Source organism: Dama dama, chromosome 21, assembly GCF_033118175.1.
Source record: "Dama dama isolate Ldn47 chromosome 21, ASM3311817v1, whole genome shotgun sequence".
In the NCBI taxonomy this organism is placed as follows: Eukaryota; Metazoa; Chordata; class Mammalia; order Artiodactyla; family Cervidae; genus Dama; species Dama dama.
The window spans coordinates 63,191,884-63,213,896 of NC_083701.1; the positions used below are offsets into that span (position 1 = coordinate 63,191,884).

General features: G+C 36.1%; 1 protein-coding gene across 10 annotated transcripts in view; it reads right to left on the reverse strand.

The window, feature by feature from the left end:
- Positions 1-22,013, reverse strand: part of VPS13B (vacuolar protein sorting 13 homolog B) — a 771,473-nt gene that overhangs the window by 655,113 nt on the left and 94,347 nt on the right. For 9 of the 10 annotated variants that reach the window (XM_061123681.1, XM_061123678.1, XM_061123679.1 and 6 more), the window contains 3 exons: positions 17,995-18,186; positions 12,198-12,367; positions 8,429-8,623 (listed from right to left, as the gene is read on the reverse strand). In XM_061123681.1, the coding sequence (XP_060979664.1) occupies positions 8,429-8,623; positions 12,198-12,367; positions 17,995-18,186 (557 nt within the window). The remainder of the gene's footprint in view (positions 1-8,428; positions 8,624-12,197; positions 12,368-17,994; positions 18,187-22,013) is intronic. The other variant, XM_061123682.1, reaches the window with a different exon arrangement.

The following is a 22,013-nucleotide window of genomic DNA, read 5'->3' on the forward strand; positions in this document are numbered from 1 at the left end:
GATCAATTTTAGGTTTCATATTTTATCTCTATACATAATTCTCACTTAGCATTTTACTGTCTGCTAAAATGTACATATTCTGTTAAGACAACTGAGTACATTGTACACATCACAGATATTAACATTAATAAATTACTGTTGTATCATTTTAGCCTCAAAGAACATTAACTACAACAAAAACAACCTTAAAAGTATCTTGCCTTCAACTTACAGTGTGCACACACAGAAGGGATATCCAAATATATCCTAAAAAATGTTACATCTTTTCCCTTTCTTTTGTGAAAATGATGGGGTGAGGTTTTTCACCTCAGGAAATTTGGTAAATGGCATGAATTACTTTTTATATGTTTATAACATATACATGTTTAAAACAAGTAGATCACACTCAAAAAAATATAAGCATTCCCTGAAATTCCTGAACACTACATTGCCTTAATAGGAAGAATCCATGTAATGTCACATTTTACATGAAACACTGCAGAGAACTGAATATGATATTTCTTCTTCCACTATTTTCAATAAAGTAAACGTTTCAAACTGGAAACACAGAGATACAAAACGAAGTTACTGTTTTGAACAACAACATGCAAAAGCAGTTTAACCCCAGATTTTATCTTTCATTACTATTTTTTATTCCTTCAGTTTATCAAGCATTAACTTTCTTACCTCTTGGATTAATATTAGCTCCTAAAATCTACGGTTAAACATATTCAAAAAACCTCAAAAACCAATTTTCAATAAAATACTTTCATTTAATGAATATAAACTAATAATTTCTTAGAAAGCAGTATTAAACTACTTTCAAACAGTTTCAAAAAGCTATTGTGCTATCATTCATCAAGTTGACAATGTCAAATCTTTTCCTGTAAAGTCAGTTAGCAATAAAGTAATTTTTTGGAAAACAGGCAAGAGAATTTCACATTTTCAAACTGAATTTCAAAAGACCTACTTAATTGCTATCAAGAAAAATGAAAGTGAGATCCCTATTGATTCCTATAAATCCCACTATTAACCAAGATACAAGAAAGTATTGAGAAGAAAAAAGCATGTTTCTAATATTTAACTGATCAACTTTAAAAATTAAGTCATTCCACACTTAAACTCTTTGAAGACTTGCTCTAAGAAACAATATATGCAAAGAACTTTTAGGAACTGTACAGTTTCAGAATTTCACATTTCCTCTGAAAGACCCAGTATTTAAAGATTTCTTTAATTTATAATTATCAATACCACTTGATACAAAGTATGATTATTAAAACAATGCCCAACTTCCAAATATTTCTAAAGTACAAATCATGGTAAAACTTTCTCAAACTAGATTATCTGTGTTCAACTAAGAACTCTCTCAAGCTACTTTCTAATATTCTATAAATGTCCCAACAGTATAAGCACAGATGCTATCATTAATGTATTCAGATGAAAAATGGGTGTTGAGGAGATCCCCTGCTGGTTGTTTTCAGAACTGCAAAGGACTTTGGAGAAAGTCCTGCAGAGTATTCAGTAATTTTTTTAAGCTTTTACTAAATTTACGTACTACCCAGAGAGGACTGCAGGTAATATTCAAGTATAAACTACAGTGAAAAAGGGCCTATCAACCATATCAAAAATAATTATTTCAAAATAACCAATTTTCAACTCTTTTCAATCATAGCAATAAGACGCGAAGATTTGCAATAGCTACATAACCAAATAACCTGGCAACAACACTTGGCCAAGATTACAAATACTTTATCCAGAAAAAGGGAAATCAGCACTGTATGAATTGAGGTTGTTTTCACCAGGACTGTTCATAAACTTGGAAATATAATAAAAGCACTTAACACTGCAAACCAATAGGCTGAGGCAAAAAGAATGTATGAAGCAATTAAGTGCAACTACTAATAGAAGTCTCAACTGAAGGAAGTACCAACTCGAGAAAGATGACTTATATACCATGTTAAATGAAAAGTTAAACATGTACTGCCATCTCTTAAAAAATTCTATTAAAGAACAATTGAACTAAATCACCTCTTCTTAAATGAGGGAAAAAGGAAGTCTAAAAAGCATAAAGGGCTTCTTCAGAATTAGCTATTGCTGGAACACAATTTCACTCTGCCTTACTTCCTCACCCTACCCCTTCCTTCCCCTATCCAAAAATGTATGGTTGATTCTCGACTTACTCTTAAAGGAAAAAAACAATCTTATCACTACCTCTCCCCTCCAACCATTAGTGAAATTCTATTTCTCATTTGGCATCAGCAAAAGTCTTAAAAGAGTAGGCTGTAAAATGCTACATTTTTTTCATTGCCTACTCATTCCTTAAGCCCTCTAAATCTAGTTTCTAGTCATGTATTCATTGAAACAAAAATGAACTTTGGACTGAAACTGATACCTTATGCAAAAAAACTAAGTATTTTCTCCTAATTTTTTTTCCAACAAAATTTAAGTGAGGAAACAATAAATAATAAATTTTTTCATCACCCAGATTTTTTAAATGAATATTGTCATGCTGTCACCTATAGCATTAATGAAATAAAAGCCTTCAGAATACAGAAGGATGCTTATAACTCAACAATAAAAAGACAAAAGAACTTCATTTTAAAATGGGCAAAAGATTTTAATATTTTCCAAAGAATATATACAAATGTCCAAGAACCACAAGAAAAAAAAACTGCTCAACATCATTAGTTACTAGGGAAATGCATCAAAACCACAAGAAGACACCAGTTCACAATCATTAAGATGATTAAAATCAAAAAGACAGTAACAAGTGTCAGTGAGGATGTGGAGAAGGAAGAACTCTGAGCCACTACTACTGGGACAGTAAAACAATGCAAGAATCCCTCTGAACAAAAAGTTTGGCAGTTCCTAAAAATGTTAAAGAATAGACAGCTCCACACCAAGGTATATACCCAAGAGTAATAAAACTTGTGTTTACACACAAACTATACAGAAATGTTCATAGCTATCTTATTCGGAACAGCTAAATATTGGAAGTAACACAATGTCCACCAATCGGATAAATGCATAAACAAAATATAGCACATATCCATACAATGTATTATTCTCTCATAAAAATGGAATAAAGTACTGATACATGTGACAACATGGACGAACTTTGAAAAAACATTATGCTAAGAGAAAAGAAGCCAGTCACAAAAGACTGAACGTTGTACGATTCCATTTATATGAAATATCCAGACTAGGCAAATACATACAGAGAGCAGATCAGTGTTTACAGAAGGTATGAGAAGTAAATGGAGAGTAAATACTAATGCTTTCTTTTTGGGAGGTGACAAAAATGTTCTGGAACTAGATAGTGGTAATGGTTGCTTTAACTCTGTGAAAAGACTAAAATCACAAATTTCTATTCTTTAAAAAAGGTGACTTTATGGTATTCAAATTACCTCAATAAAGGTATTTAGAAATTAACAACCTTATTACATAACTAAAGTTTACATGAACCATGACCCTCACACTAGTCTCACTGCACCTCCCCCCGATCATGCCTTGATTTTTCAGGAGTTCAGAATGCATCCTGCTCTTTTGTTACACATTTATAAGCCATGTTATATCTGAACAATCTTTAGCACTATTTTACCTTTTTAATTTACATAAATGGCATCACATTATACATCCTATTATGCTTCCTAATATTCCCACCAAAAATTATGCTACAGAAAAATATTCATGTGGGTTTTATAGACCTCAAGTTGTACATATCTGTATACACAAAAATTTCTCTAAGACAAGGGTCAACTAACTACAGCACACAAGTCAAATTCCAATCACTGTTTTTGTACTACCTACAAGCTAAGAATAAGTTTTATACATGTACATTTACAACTGATTTGATGATTGGGAACACTAAGTTAGTTGAAACTCCAATTAGGTGAAAAGCTATCCCAAGAAAAAGAATTTCCTTCTCCTCATCAGTAAAACTATATTACAAAAACAGAGTCCTATCCTGCATTTTTAATTCTGTCAACTCAAATGCATGGAAATTTGTTCTCTTATTATTTAAGTACTTATTCAGCATCCTAAATTTTGCCTCATAGCCCACAAAGCCTAAAATAGTATCTTAACCTTCAAAGAAAAGTCTGCTGGCCACTTTGGAATGGATGTGTGTTTTCAAATTTATTACATCCTGCAAAATCCAAATGATACCAATCATACATCTATCAACCATATATGAAAGTACAGTTTCTTGAAATCTCCAGGGAAAGTTTTTTACTTGATGTCAAATATTCCCAAATCCAACAAAATCAAAGGGTTTTGCTCCTACTAGAACTTTCTTGATCTCTCTGAAGCATCTGCCACACCTGATCCTTATGAGTAACAAAGCCTTGTGTGTCTGTGTGTGTTAGTCACTCAGTCGTGCCCAACTCTTTGCCACCCTATGCAAAAAGGCCTTAAATTTATGTATTTTTCTATAATTTACAGAATGCTTTCACTAATTTATTTTTTATATGCTTCAAAACTCAGGTGCCTTGTAGTGTCTTAGCTACTTGATTCCACACATATTCAAAGATGGGTTTAGCATTTCAATAAAGAGGACTTGATAAGACATATGAAAGTTCCACCTGTATGTTTCCTTCCATGCCAACTCTCTCAATTAATAAATGTCATTGCATGAAGGGGGAAGAATATACTATCTTGTCAAACAATCAATACACTCACATTTACATATACAGATTAAAACTTAAGCATGAGTAGTTAATTGAAAATTAGAGTTTAAAATGCCAAACACATGAAATAGACATTTAAATCCTTCACTGTAGTATTTTAAGACTGTAATAGTGAAAATTAACCTTTGAAAACTTCCTCAAAGGTTACAGTAATCATCCCAAAGTAACATGAACTGCTATAAACTTTATAATAAACTGGTATTTTTAGCCAGTTCCAAACAGTCATAAAACTAAAAGTCTCTACCAAATCTTTCAAGTTTTAAAACATACTAAGTCACTGAAGAAGCAGCAGAAATGCAATTAAATTTTTTTAAATGCAATCAAATTGTCAAGATTCAAGGCTTTATTTTTTAGAGTATTCAAAATTCTTAACACCAATGAAAAGTTTTTCTACATATACTATGCCCAATACTAACGTCCTGGGACATTTGACTTATCCATTAGAGCTGGAGTCAAACTTAACTAAAATATAAACGACAACTAGATACAAAGGGAGTGAAGACCTTTTGCCAAAACATAATTTTATCTGGACTACACTTTAACTTTTACAGTTTCCTGGAAGTTCAAGTGAGCATTTAATATATTACCAATGACTTTTATGTCAGCATGAATGACAATCATACTGTTGACCAATAGCTTTGGAGATGATTTTCCTTGAGGATGGGGCATGCCTAACTCATTTTTAATGCTAAGTGTCTGCAATACAGAAAGAACTCAGCATTTACCAAATGAATGAACCCCATGTAAGTTTAATACCTTGGAAAGAACTGCCAAATTACACTTGCTTTGATAAAACAGGCAGATATTCTTAACAAAGTAATCTGATATTCAAGTTGTCCCAATACACCTCAGTGTATTAATTTTGGGAATAAATGAAAAAGTACAAGTGCAATATATTCTCTATGTATATAACTTTCAAAAATATTTTCTACTACTCTACATATGACATAGAACATTTGTAACAGATCATTACAACAATGGGCCCTAAAGAATCATACTATCCTGTGTTTACACCTCTTTGAAACATAATACTGTCAACTCCATCAAGGGAGTAGAATTTCTTTCTCCATCATCTTAAAAATCAGCTTTCCACAGACATCTAAAAAACATGTTTTCCCATTATACATGGTTTGAAAACAGTCAAATTTTAATGTCTTAAATTTAAATATGCCTGTAGGTGATATAAAACTAGTATCTTTAAATTGGTTTCTCTTTATAGAGACACAGATATTTAAGAATTTTAAAACATCAAACTATCAAGTATGAACCAATAAAGTCAAGTCTATTACTGCAATCCTCTAATTTTCATACTTTACAAAAAATTTAGAGCATTTTTAGTACTTATTCTTGAATTAAACTTGGCAAAGTTTCCTTTAGTCCATAAAACAGAAATTAATTAGGTATATGCTATCTCTACTTATATTACACATGTCTGTTTGCTTAGTAAAAACACTTATTACTCAAAATTTGAGTTTACCTATTTGTAAGTACCTATGCTGTGAAAGTGCTACACTCCATCTGTCAGCAAATTTGGAAAACTCAGCAGTGGCCACAAACTGGAAAAAGTCAGCTTTCATTCCAATCCCAAAGAAAGGCAATCCCAAAGAATGCTCAAACTACCACACAGTTGCATTCATCTCACACGCTACTAAAGCAATACTGAAAATTCTCCAAGCCACACTTCAACAATACGTGAACCTTGAACTTCCAGATGTTCAAGCTGGTTTTAGAAAAGGCAGAGGAACCAGAGATCAAATTGCCAACATCCACTGGATCATCAAAAAAGCAAGAGAGTTCTAGAAAAACATCTATTTCTGCTTTATTGACTATGCTAAAGCCTTTGACTGTGTGGATCACAATAAACTGAGGAAAATTCTGAAAGAGATGGGAATACCAGACCACCTGACCTGCCTCTTGAGAAACCTGTATGCAGGTCAGGAAGCAACAGTTAGAACTGGACATGGAACAACAGACTGGTTCCAAATAGGAAAAGGAGTACATCAAGGCTGTATATTGTCACTGTGCTTTTTTAACTAATATGCAGAGTACATCATGAGAAACGCTGGGATGAAGCACAAGCTGAAATCAAGAATGCTGGAAGAAATATCAATAACCTCAGATATTCAGATGATACCTCACTTATGGCAGAAAGTGAAGAAGAACTAAAGAGCCTCTTGATGAAAGTGAAAGAGGAGAGTGAAAAAGTTGGCTTAAAGCTCAACATTCAGAAAACTAAGATCATGGCATCTGGTCCCATCACTTCATGGCAAATAGATGGAGCAACAGTGGAAACAGTGTCAGACTATTTCTTGGGGGCTCCAAAATCACTGCAGATGGTGACGGCAGCCACGAAATTAAAAGACACTTACTCCGGAGAAGGAAAGTTATGACCAACCTAGACAGCATATTAAAAAGCAGAGACATTACTTTGCCAACAAAGGTCCGTATAGTAAAGGTTATGGTTTTTTCAGTGGTCATGTATGGATGTGAGAGTTGGACTATAAAGAAAGCTGAGCATCAAAGAATTGATGCTTTTGAACTGTGGTTTTGGAGAAGATGCTTGAGAGTCCCTTGGACTGCAAGGAGATCCAACCAGTCCATCCTAAAGGAGACCAGTCCTGGGTGTTCATTGGAAGGACTGATGTTGAAGCTGAAACTCCAGTACTTTGGCCACCTGGTGTGGAGAGCTGACTCATTTGAAAAGACCCAGCTGTTGGGAAAGATTGAAGGCGGGAGGAGAAGGGGACGACGGAGGATGAGATGGTTAGATGGCATCATCAACTCAATGGACATGAGTTTGGGTAAACTCGGGGAGTTGGTGATGGACAGGGAGGCCTGGCGTGCTGCGGTTCACGGGGTCACAAAGAGTTGGACACAACTGAGCAACTGAACTGACTGACTGATACTGGCATGTATTACTTATTTATTTAAAAATAAAAGAGTGAGAGAGATGGAAAAGCTGAACAAAGTCTCCAACAATTTACATAACTTGATGTAAGGGGCTTCCATCGTACTTCAGCCGGTAAAGAATCCGCCTGCAATGCAGAAGACCCCAGTTCCATTCCTGGGTCGGGAAGATCCACTGCAGAAGGGATAGGCTATCCACTGCAGTATTCTTAGGCTTCCCTGGTGGCTCACCTGGTAAACAATCCGCCTGCAATGGGGGAGACCTGGGTTCAACCCCTGGTTTGGGAAGATTCCCTGGAGAAGGGAATGGCTACCCACTCCAGTATTCTGGCCTGGAGAATTCCATGGACTATACAGTCCATGGGGTCACAAAGAGTCAGACACGACTGAGCGACTTTCACAATGTGATTTAAAGTAATAAACTTTTTCTTTGCATTAAATTAAGATGGATTGAATAAGAGGAAAATGACTAAAAACAAACCCGTTATACCCACTTTGCAAAACACTGTCTCACATAAATATTCCCTTGAAAGAAATTATGAATTTTTTAAAACATCCTTAGTTTTAAAATCTCTCATTGCTTATAATCAATGATAAATACAATCTTCAAAAGTTTTAATTACCATTATCTTATAAATACCAAGCTATTAACACCAAATAATTGAAGAAATCTTTAATGCAGGGACATCTTTATTTTTATGTTAATTATACTGAATAATGAATATATATGTATACCTTATTTAAATCTCATCTAATACGGTACTAATTCTGTAAAATTACAACTCCAAAGAAAAAGATTTGATTCTCCCAAAGCAAACCACATATTAATACACAAGAAGATTCACTTTTCATACCTTAAGGTAGCAATGTGCATAGCAATAATGAAGCAGATTATCAGAAGGCTGAGTAAGGCTGCTGACCACATGCACCAACTGTTCAGCATACATCGGCACAGAATGTTCCAGATTAATTTTATCCACCAGTATCTGAACAGAAGGCAAAGGCCGAAGAGACTGGAAGTTTGTAGTATTCATGAAGTTACTTGAGTTCTGGAAAATAATAATGATCACTTTATATTTCCAGAGAGGTAACTGCTATGTCATGTCCTCCAGAGACACTTCAGGGTGACACATAATGTAGTGACATCAAACCATCCTAGAAACGATGCCTTCCTGTAGGACTCTCTTACCATAACCAAACACCTTCTATTTTTAAGTACTCAATTTGTGCCAATATTTAAGAAAAAGAACAAAAGATTTCAAAGAAGTCCTACTTACTGCAGAACTATCAATGCCCTTTCAGCTAGAGCTTTTTATTTTTTCAGTCAACTAGAATACTGAAACTAAATGCCTCAGTACATTGAAAGTATTTTCTTGACCAATACAGTATACTAACGCATATATATGGAATTTAAAAATATGGTAACGATAACCCTATATGCAAAACAGAAAAAGAGACACAGATGTACAGAACAGACTTTGGGACTCTGTGGGAGAAGGCGAGGGTGGGATGTTCAGAGAGAACAGCATTGAAACAAGTATACTATCAAGGGTGAAACAGATCACCAGACCAGGTTGGATGCATGAGACAAGTGCTCAGGGCTGGTGCACTGGGAAGACCCAGAGGGATGGGATGGAGAGGGAGGGGGGGTCGGGATGGGGAACACATGTAAATCCATGGCTGATTCATGTTAATGTATGGCAAAAACCACTACAATATTGTAAAGTAATTAGCCTCCAACTAATAAAAATAAATGGGAAAACAAAAAAGTATTTTTTTAACTTGATAATTTCCCCCCAAATCCCAGATATGGCAGTGCCTTTATCTTCTTTCTTTTTATTCACATTTAGATGACTAAAGGACTAAGTGGACTACTCTAGACAATCTGAAAGATGTTGACAATGAGCAAAGTTTGTAGGAAAGAAAAATTTCTGGTCCATATTATATCTACTAATAGTAAACACGCTAAAGGCTCATGAAGCCCTAAGAGTCTCAAGGTAGGCTTGGTATTTTTAGTGTTACACAATCTTTCTAAGCTTCGGAGTAAATACAGATACACTTCCACACATCCAGGGTATGAAATTGATTAGCAAGCCATCAACTCTGGTCCTTGAACTTATTTCCATACCTGTAACTCTCAATGAGGAACAGTATAAACCTCCAGCAAAAAGTATGTGAAAATATCTGGGAAGAGCAATCTGTTTTGTCCATCTTTCATCATCACAAGAATAGGGGAACCAACTGGCATTTAGCAGGCATTGGCTAAAGACAGTAAGTGCTATGTGACACTTCCATAGCCCAAAAGGTCAATAGAGCCATTACTGAGGAACTGTGCCTAAAACTAAGCTGGACATACAATTCTTCTTTTCTGACTCACTAATAATTTGTAAACCATCATTTATTGAGCAATTATTATATTAAAGGACTTTATTTTGGATTACTAAAATATAGGAGCCCCTGGTGGCTCAGACAGTAAAGAGTCTGCCTGCAGTGTGGGACACCAGGGTTTGATCCCTGGGTCAGGAAGATCCCCTGGGGAAGGAAATGGCAACCCACTCCACTATTCTTGCCTGGAGAATCCCATGGATGGAGGAGCCTGACAGGCTACAGTCCATGGGGTCACAGAGAGTCGGACACAACTGAGCCACTTCACCTTCACTGAGATATAATATACAGTAAAGCATAGAAATTTTAAACATACAGCTCAACAAATTTCCATGTGTGTTATCACCACACATTTCAAGCACACTAGTAGGGCCCCACCAGGGGTGGCCAATATTCTCACCTTGATCATCACAGATTAGTTCTGTTTGTCAACTTCACTTGAACAGAATCACACATAAGTATATACTTATGTCTACTTCTTTCATTCAACATATCATCTGATAATTATCTATTGTTCACCCTTTGAGTCAACATTTATCATATGGAATGACTATTTTTATCTCTACTCATAACTCTTGTCTTAAGCTCTACATTTTCTGATTCTAAAATAGTCATTCATTGCTTCTCAGCCTTTTGGCTAAGATCAAGTGTAAAATAGTCATTCTATCCTTCCTTTGATTAGCAATTAAATGGTGTATCTTTTTTCATCCTCTTTTTTCTAGCTTGTGTTACTGGTCTCAGTTCCAGAATTTCACTTTGTTCTTTTTTTAATAGAGTGAAATCTTTTGAACTCTAGAATTCTAGTTTTTTGTTTCTTTCTTCAACTTATTAATCATAGTTACTTTAAAATTCATGTCTATACTAACATATCTTAATTTTTCTCCACTAAAATTTTCCCACATGATCTCTTTACCCAGAAACACAATGAATAAATTACCAGTGGCTGATAGAGACCAAATACACAAAATGAAATTAATGCATCTTAATTCTTTGCCATACCTCCACAAGCTCTTCTTATTTAAAGTTAGGACAATTTTTATTTCTGTAATCAGTATATCACCATGAAAAGAAATACAACCCCCAAAATAATAAATTAAAAATAACAGATAATACTTTATATGTATATAGCAGACTCAGAAAGCAATTCATTGGTTATGTACCTAAAATATTAAGCATCTAATAAGTGTTAACAAACACAGTAATAATCATTAGGATCCTACTATGTGCAAAAATGGTTTAGACACATTATCTCATTGAATATTCTAAATCATTCTAGGAGCTAAGTACTTTGGGGGAACTGTTAAGTGCCAGCACTCTGGCAATCTTAAAATCCATGTAGACCACAAAGTAAGGCTTAAACCACAACAGACCTAATGGCAGAGCATCCTGTGATATTATCAAAACAGAGGAAAATAGAACTGCTAGAAGATCATTTCTCGCTCAATTTCTCATCTTGAAAAATGCTGCTACAGGCAATTTTCTCAGTAGCATCCCTCATTCAGGGGGCTGTCGATCTTTCAGAGTACACCGTAAGGCTCTATAACTGCTTGGCTGCAGCATGGAGCCGAATCCCTGTCAACAGGGCACCCTACCATGTGTGCTGCAGGCCAGGTGGTGCCCTAGATTCAGGGTTGTCCTGAAAGGGACAAGATGAGCTGACACGATTACTGATTTGCTTTTGCTGTCTATGCAAGTAATTAACTATCTTAATCTATCTGGGACTTTTTGCTTCTTTACTGGATGACCAGCAGCCAAAATGAAAACTTAGAATTTTCTTTTGTTTCTCAGAAAAGGAAAACAAGGCTTAGAGATCAGATATAAAGCAAAGTGCTGAAAGGTGTCGTAGCTTATACATGGTCTGATATCTAGGCCCATGTACTTCAACATTTCTTCATAGAGCTTTGGCTTGAGGTTAACCCATTTAATTATTTATATGTTGTTGTTGTTCAGTCTCTAAGTCATGTCCAACTCTTTGTGACCTCATGGACTGCAGCATGCCAGGCTTCCATGTCCTTCCCTGTCCTCCTATCTCCTGGAGTTTGCTAAAATTCATGTCCATTGACTCACTGCTATCTAACCATCTCATCTTACTTTCTAAGAATTAACAGTAATAGTTACATTGCTTAACATCATCATGGATAACTATATAAAAGATACTCTCTTACACAATTTACTCTTATAATATCATAGGACCAATATGCATATATGAGAAAACAAGTAGTGAATATCAAAGTATACCTTTTCCCCCATAATAACAGGTAGCAAATGATCCAGCAAATTGAATTCAGCCATGAAAATTGTGAAGGTACATTTGAGGAGAGTAACACTTGTATGTCGAGTAGGAATATATTCCTCCAAAGATGCCACTTCCTCAGGATTCAGCACTGTTTCACTTTCATCTTTAATATCTAAAGTGAAATAATAAAAATTCAATGAAAAATTATTTTTAAATAATTTTCTTAGTTAACTAAATTATTAATTAGTTCTCCAAATTTGAAGGTCAAATTCTTTTTCAACAAGGAAGCAGCTGTAAAATAGTGCTTCCTTTAACGAGAATAAATTACTTTGCTCTAGAAAATGTATGCCTTTGCTATATAAGAATGTATGTTTTATATTTTTAAATATATGTTAAATATTTTAAAGAAATTCTTAATCTGTCATTAAAAGAACAATAGCTTCCTTTCATAAAAATACCACTGAAGTTAATATCAATTCAAGCCAACAGACTAGGAGAAAATACTTGTCACAGACAGATACATAGACAGACATAGGTATCTCCACAAAGGATTTGTACCTGCAACATATTAAAAAATTTACAACCACCTAAAAATCAAAAGTAAATGAATAATCCAATGGAAAAATGGGCAAAAAAGCCTTCAACAAACAAAAGATAACATATTCAAATGCAAAAGTTACATCAAAAGCTAGTTAACATCATTAAGATACCAGATAACCACAAATAATGTAACAATGTGGTAGCACTACACATCCACTGGAAAAGCTAAAATGAAAAAGATTAAGAATACAAAAGTTGGTAAGTATGCACCAGCAAACTTTTTCCATAAAGAGCCACAAAGAAAATACTTTAGGTTTTGTGTATTAGTTTGTCACAATTATTCACTTCTGCCACTGAAGTAAAAAAGCAGCCACAGACAAAGCATAACTGAATGAGGATGACTATGTTCCAATAAAATTTTACCTATAAAAAATGAAAATTAGATTTCATATAGTTTTCATGTGTCACAAAACATCAACCTTACTTGTATTTTTCCAATATTTGAAATGCAAAATCCATTATAAACTGATGAGCTGTGCAAAAAGAGGCAGTAAGTCATAACTGACCAAACCCCTGATCAATGGCAACTAAACTTCTACAGTGCTGATAGACATACACTTGGGAAATTAGTTTGGAAATATATACTAAAGGTAACATATATAATCACTTTACCTAAGTGATTCTACTCTTAAATCCCCAACAGAAATGAATACATATGTTTACCAAAAGGGATGTACTAGAATGTCGGCAGCATCACTATCATAATAACCAAAAACTAGAAACTAACCAAAACCTCATCATCAGTAAAATGGACAAGTAAGTTATGGTATATTCACAAAATGGGATACTAAATGGAAAGAAGAATGAATACCATGAGCATAATGTAAACTAAAGTCAATGACAAATGAGTATACACTGTGTGCTTACATTTACATGAGTTCTAAAATATGCCAAAAGATATACAGGCTCCAGTGGTTAAGAATCTGCCTGCCAACACAGGGAGCATGGGTTCAGTCTCTGATCTGGGAAGATCCCACACGACATGGAGAAACTAAACCGGTGTGCCGCAACTACTAAAGCCTGTACGTCTAGAGCCTGTGCTCCAAAACCAGAGGCCACTGCAGTCAGATGCCTGCACACCACAATGAAGAGTAGCCCTGCTCGCCGCAAGCAGAGAAAGCCAAGTGCAGCAATATGGACCCACTACAGTAAAAAATAAATAAAATATAAAAAAAAATTTTTAATAAAATATGCCACATTAAATCTAGGATAAGTATGGAGAGTGGTTACCCTTGGGGGTCAGAGTAATAATCAAAAGAGGGCAAGAAGGAATATTCTGGAGTGCTGGTAAGGTTCCATATCCTGAACAGTTAATCATATAGATGTGGTTAGGTTTACAACATTGACAAAATTTTATCCTTAGATTTTTGTGTCCTTTCCAGTACATATATTACACTTCAAGGAAATAACTAATTAAAAAAAAAAAAGAGTGGAGGAGAACTGCTAATTACTCAGAAAAAGAACTGCATGTATAAAGTCATTTAGCAGCAGTTTCTTTACATACGTCATATTTCTGAAATGATAAACTGCTTCAAATAATTCATTTTACATAAACATGTATATGCACGTGTGTGTGTGTGTGTGTGTGTGTGTGTGTGTGTGTGTAGCATAAGCCAACTGTGGAAGAGAATTCAAATGGCTTTTTTTTTTTTACCAAAAAAAAAAAAAAAATCTGAATTTTAACTCAAGTGTATGGACTCCTTCTAGAGAACATATTTTCCAGCCTACCTGGCTGCCGGGTACAAGGACACACTACTAAGTTTGGGTCAATAAAATGACTGTGCCATGTCATTAAATGAAACTACATACCTACCATTTTCTCTTACCTGCTACTGATTAAAATTAGACATTGTAATGCTGAGTCAACATTGAGCATGCAAATGAGGTACCTCAGATGGCAGGAAAACAAGATAGAAGGAATTCTGGGTCTAAGACAACATCATGAAACAGAGTCACCCTAGTCTCCCAAATTACGTACCAGTGTTGGCTTTAACATGATAAAAATTAGTTATATACTGTTTTTTGTGTGGACATTAGTTTTCATTTCTCTGGGATAAATGCCCAGGAATGCAGTTGCTGGCTACATGGCAGCTGTATTGTGTTTTTAAAAAATCTGTCAAACTGTTCTTAGAAGTGGCTGTACCATTTCACATTCTTAGCAGCAACGAATCAGTAACCTAGCCTTCCTCACATCCTCCACAAAATGTGGTGCTGACACCGTTTTCTGTACATACTATCCTCAGTTCAGTTCAGTCATTCAAGTAGTGTCCAACTCTTTGAGACCCCATGGACTGCAGGATGCCAGGCTTCCCTGTCCATAATCAGCACGGGAGCTTGCTCAAACTCAGGTTCATAGAGACAGTGATGCCATCCAACCATCTCATCCTCTGTCATCCCCTTCTCCACCTGCCTTCAATCTTTCCCAGGATCAGGGTCTTTTCTTATAAGTCAGCTCTTCCCATCAGGTGGTCAAAGTATTGGAGCATCGGCATCAATCCTTCCAATGAATATTCAGGACTGATTTCCTTTAGGATGGACTGGTTGGATCTCTTTGAAGTCCAAGGGACTCTCAAGAGTCTTCTTCAGTACCACAGTTCAAAAGCATCAATACTTCCGCTTTCGGCCTTCTTTATGGTCCAGTTCTCACATTCAGGCATCACTAGTGAAAAAACCATAGCTCTGAATACAGGGACCACTGTCAGCAAAGTACTGTCTCTGCTTTGCAATATGCTGTCTAGGTTGATCAGAGCTTTTCTTCCAAAGAGAAAGTGTCTTTTAATTTCATGGCTCCAGTCACCATCTGCAGCTGATTTTGGAGCCCAGAAAAATAAAAGCTGTCACTGTTTCCATGGTTTCCCCACCAACCTGCCACGAAGTGATGGGACCGGATGCCATGATCTTCATTTTTTGAACGCTGACTTTTAAGCCAGCTTTTTACTCTCCTCTCACTTTCTTTAGCTCCTCTTCACTTCCTTCCTTAAGGACGCTGTCACCTGCATATCTGAGGTTATTGATATTACTCCCAGCAATCTTGATTCCATCTTGTGCTTCACCCAGCCTGGAATTTCACATGATGTACTCTGCAAAGAACTTAAATAAACAGGGTGGAAAATATACAGCCTAGACAGTCTCACTTTCCAATTTGGAATCAGTCCATTGTTCCATGTCCCATTCTAACTGTTGCTTCTTCACCTGCATACAGATTTATTAAGGGCAAGTAAGGTGGTCTGGTATTCCCATCTCTTGAAGAATTTTCCACAATTTGTTGTGATCCAATCAGTCAAAGGCTTCAGTGTAGTCAATGAAGCAGATGCTTTCCTGGAGTTCTCTTTTCTATAATCCAACGGATGTTGGCAATTTGATCTTTGGTTCCTCTGCCTTTACTAATTCCAGCTTGAACATCTGGAAGTTCTCTGTGCATGTACTGTTGAAGCCCAGTCTTCAACACAGTTGAGCATTACTGTGAGTGTGAGATGAGTGCAATTGTGCAATAGTTTGAACACTCTTTGGCACTGCCTTTCTCTGGGACTGGAATGAAAATTGACCTTTAACAGTCCTGTGGCCACTACCAAGTTTTCCAAATGTGTTGGCACACGGAGTGCAACACTTTAACAGCATGATATTTTAGCATTTTAAATAGCTCAGCTGCAACTCTATCACCTCCACTAGCTTTGTACGTAGTGATGCTTCCTAAGGTCCACTTGACTTCACACTGAAAGGTGTCTGGATCTAGGTGAGTGATCACACCATCGTGCTTATCTGGGTCATTAAGACCTATTTTCATATAGTTCTTCTATGTATTCCTGCCACCTCCTCTTAATATCTTCTGCTTCTGTTAGGCCCACCTGTTTCTGTCCTTTATTGTGCCCATCTCTGCATGAAATGTTCTCTTGGTGTGTCTGAATTTCTTGAAGAGATCTCTAGTCTTTCCCATTCTATTGTTTTCCTCTATTTCTTTGCATTGAAATGCAAATCTTAGAAAGCTTTTCTTATTACTCCTTGCCATTCTTTGGAACTCTGCATTCAGATGCGTGTATCTTTCCATTTCTCCTTTGCCTTTGGCTTTTCTTCTTTTCTATGTTATTTGTAAGGCCTCCTCAGACAACCAGTTTGCCTTCTTGGATTTATTTTTCTTGGGGATGGTTCTGAGCACCACCTCCTGTACAATGTTATGAACCTCCATCCACAGTTTTTCAGGCACTCTATCAGATCCAATCCCTTTAATCTCCTTGTCACTTCATACGGTACACTGTACTGCACAAATTACAGTACATTCACCATTTGATTTAGGTCATACTTGAATGATCAAGTGGTTTTCCCGACTTTCTTCAATTTAAGTCGGAATTTGGCAATAAGGAGTTCATGATCTGAGCCACAATCAGCTCCAGGTCTTGCATTTGCTGACTGTATAGAGCTTCTCCATCTTCCACTGCAAAGAATATAATCAATCTGATTTCGGTATTGACCATCTGGTGATATCCATGTGCAGAGTCATCTCTTACGTTGTTGGAAGAGGGTGTTTCCTATGATCAGTTCATTCTCTTGGCAAAACTCTTCACTTTGTACTTCAAGCCCAAACTTGCCTTTACTCCCGGTATCTCTTGACTTCCTACTTTTGCATTCCAGTTTCCTATGACGAAAAGGACATATCTTTTTGGTGTTAGTTCTAAAATGTCTTGTAGGTCTTCAAAGAACCGTTCAACTTCAGCTTCCTCAGGACCTGTGGTTGGGCACAGACCTGGATGACTGGGGTACTGAATGGTTTACCATCCGAGCACTCAGCAGAATGCCTGGCAGAGCACACACTGAAACGAGCTGCAAGAAATGAGTTCAGGAACAGACCAGGCATTCATGGCACGGTGTTCCGTGATTTCACAGGCACTAACCTTTGGATGTAGGTCCGATCAGCTCTTGTTTTAAATACATCATTCGTATTTGTGTGTGTGTGTCTGAGTCACTCAGTCGTGTACAACTCTTTGTGACCCCATGGACTATAGCCCACCAGGCTCCTCTGTCCATGGAATTCTTCAGGCAAGAATACTGGAGTGGGTAGCCATTTCCTTCTCCAGGGGATCGTCCAGACCCAGGGATCAAACCCAGGTCTCCTATATTGCAGGTGAGATGCTTTACCGTCTGAGCTACTAGGGAAGCATCATTCAAATCAACTTGCAAGAGGCTCAAAATTAAGCGAAAACAAACCTGGTTTTAGTCTACTGTATGGTTCGTATTCATGTTCCAAGGCACAAACCACCATTTTTAAAATTCTGTGTACTGCACTGCTATCCAAGCGAAAATCAAGAGGACCTATAACAAGGCTTTTGGTAGACTTTTCCTGAACTGTCCCCAAATCTTCACTCTTTCCTGAAGAAAAGTCTTGTTGATTTGCAGAACCTACGAGAAGCCAAAATTCATATTAATATTCTAAGCACCAATCAGATACAACAAGTATGTATTTTAATATTACTCTTATCTTTTCAGCTTAGACCTTAATGCCTTAAGAACAATCCTATATCAGGTAGATACACAGAACCCTGCTGATCTATTTTTCTTTATGCAGATGAGATGCTATTAACAAAAAAACCAGTTACTTTAAAAAACAACTATTCTTGTTATCTATTTAATGTTATAATATCTGCTATAAAACTAAAATGGTCATTCTTGAGAAATTATTCTCTAACATTTAATTGGCCTATACCCACTAATTCTGTACACAATACTATTAGGTGGACTGGGAAGTCAGACTCTGGAAGAAGTTGCATTTTTACTATTTTATCTTAGAAGTTTCACTGAAAAATTGATTACTTAAGACTACAAGTGAAAAGGTGACTTGAGAGTTTTATAATTACCATGGAAATTAACAACAGGTATTAACCACTTTGAACTTTTTCCAGAATAAAATCACTATGGTTATGCTCCAAGGGTGAAAGCCAACTTCCTCAATCCCTTATCTGCCCATATATAAAAGAGGAACCAAGATTTTCTTTAGAAAATCTCTCTACCTATAGGTATTTCTTTTTATCCAGTATGTCCAACACCTACATTAAATATTTGGTTTTAATATATAAATTCACTATTTTAAGTGATAACATAAAGTAAATTTCAATTGACTCATATTTATTCAAACAAAATTAGGTAAGCAAAACTTTCTAGTATTTTACTATTTTTAGTTAAAGACAAAAATTCTTCATCCATGTACACTTTTTAATAACTTTTTCAAAACTATATTTCCTTCATTTCAGAAAAAAGGAGTTCAGTTCAATCTCTAGTTTCAGTACCACAGACAAAAAAAAACTATATTATTCATATATTCTTAACAAGATGACTATATACAAACATAAATGTCACAAATAAAACATACGAAGTTAATCTTAAAATATATTTTATGATACATATAAATAATATTGAATCACATTATATATTAGGTTTAAATAACATTATCATTAACTTAAAAAAAAATCACTTTCCATAGCTAAACTAGGTATTTCTAGAGTTACCTGTCAAGATGAGGCAACTAGAAGATAATCGGAAGGACTCTTGTTGCAAACCCAAACATTCAAAACCAAGGAAAATATCCTGCTTTTGAGTCCTACAGGAGCTACTAGGCGTCTTTTAAAAAATGTCACTTCCTAAGACGACCTTTCTTTTAGACATCAGATTGTCTCTAAAACAATGAAGTCTAGAGGATTCTATTTTTTTTTTCAGTTAATGCAATTTGATTATATTGCAGTTTAAATTTAGATGCCAGTCATTTATCTAAAAGGTAAAACTGTGACTGACTTCTAGCTGCATCTTTTCGGCAAGGTATTTTACCCATGCCCACCCTCGATATGTTTGGTAACTCCAGCCCCCTGAATATTCGGCTATTCTTATTAAGAGTAAAGATAATATCCAGTTAGCCTAAGGATAATGAAGGACTTGCCAGTCTGTCCAGGACAGCCAAAGGCAACAGAACCTGCACTGCCCACGTTGCCCATATATTTATACCTATCAAGAGAAAAATTATTCCTCTTCCCATCAGAAGAGGAACTGGCAAGCTACCAAAGTAGCCACTGCACAAGGAACTCCACTTTCATTCTTAAGAAGTATATACATATATATCCCTTCTTTCTATGTATGACTTCTTTCACTAGAAATTAACCTGCTTTCTTTTCCAACTAGTCCCCTATAAGTTTACGTGTATTTAACTTACAACTTACGAGCTTAAGTCTCTGTATAAAACCATAACTTTAAAGAAAAAAGTAGCTCTTAACACAGGAACTAGGAAAATTAAGGAACTAGAAAATTAAGCCTTAAATAGAATAATTTAGGAAACAAGAACCCTTCTACTCCAACATTCCCCCAAATTAACATTAACACTCTCCCAAGGCACCCAGATTCTAAAGGGCAATGCAGCACGATCCCTCTCTTTCATCATTTTCCATAATCCAATAACTAGAATCAATTTTATCCGTATGTCTCTAAAACATTCCTGTTGTAATCTACATTTTCATCTACTTTAGGTCCATAAAAAGATTTGGAATAACTTCTTAAATAAAAAAAGACTAAAACTATTTAAAAAAGCATTTAAAGTAAATTAACAAGAAATAGTTTCTAAAACACTGAGTACTTCCACGTAGCATAAAAAATAATTATCAGAATACTTATTAATATCAAACAGTAGCACAAGGAAAATTTATTACCTGAATTTTTCTTTTATGTCATTTTATACTGTGGGTAAACTACTACTACATCATTCATCACAAAAATAAATAATACGAGCTCCTTTTCTTACTCTGCATTTACTAATGCTTACAGTAAGTAACTACTATGATGAACTTAGAGTACACCAATCAAATCTGCTTTCCAAGTTTCAGAATCCACTACAAACTTTGTAAAATTATTAGTTTAATAGGCATTTAGATACCTAAGATAAAATTCAGGGCATTTTTTGATAATTTGGACTATTAGTTCAGTCACTCCATTGTATCCAAGGCATTGCGACTCCATGGACTGCAGCACACCAGGCTTCCCTGTCCTTCACCAACTTGCAGAGCATACTCAAACCCATGTCTATCGAGTTGGTGATGCCATCCAACCATCTCGTCCTCTGTCATCCCCTTCTACTCCCACCTTCAATCTTCCCAAGCATTTTTTTATAATTTGGACTATCAGTTCAATCACTCCATCATGTTCAATGATTTGTGACCCCATGGAATACAGCACACCAGGCTTCCCCGTCCTTCACCAACTCCCAGAGCTTACTCAAACTCATGTCCATCGACTTGGTGATGCCATACAACCATCTCATCTTTTGTCGTCCCCTTCTACTCCCACCTTCAATTTTCCAAGCATCAAGGTTTTCTCTGATAAGTCAGATATTCGCACAGGTTGTCAAAGTATTGGGAGTTTCAGCATCACAATCAGTCCTTCCAACGAATATTCAGGACCGATTTCCTTTAGGATGGACTGCTTGGATCTCCTTGTAGTCCAAGGGACTCTCAAGAGCTTTCTCCAGCACCACAGTTCAAAAGCATCAATTCTTCGGCACTCAGCTTTCTTTGTATTCCATCTCTAACATCCACACATGACTACTGAAAAAAACCGCAGCATTAACTGGACAGATGTTTGTTGGCAAAGTAATATCTCTGCTTTTTAATAGGCTGTCTAGGTTGGTTATAGCTTTTCATCTAAGTAGCAAACACCTTTTAATTTCATGGCTGCAGTCACCATCTGCAGTAATTTTGGAGCCCCCCAAAAAATAAAGTCTCCCTTCGTTTCCACTGTTTCTCCATCTACTTGCCATGAAGTGTAAAGTCTCCCTTCGTTTCCACTGTTTCTCCATCTATTTGCCATGAAGTGAAGGGACCGGATGCCAGTGTCTTAGTTTTTTGAATGCTGAGTTTTAAGCCAGCTTTTTCACTCTCCTCTTTCACTTTCATCAAGAGGCTCTTTAGTTCTTCTTCGCTTTCTCCCATAATAGTGGTGTCATCTGCATATCTGAGGTTATTTCTCAGAAATATCTGAGGATATTTCTCCTGGAAACCTTGATTCCAGCTTGTGCTTCATCCAGCCCGGCATTTCGCATGATGTACTCTGCATAAAAGTTAAACAAGCAGGGTAAAAATATACAGCCTTGACTTCCTCCTTTCCTGATTCGGAACCAGTCTGTTGTTCCATGTCCAGGTCTAACTGTTGCTTCTTGACCTGCATAGAGATTTCTCAGGAGGCAGGTCAGATGG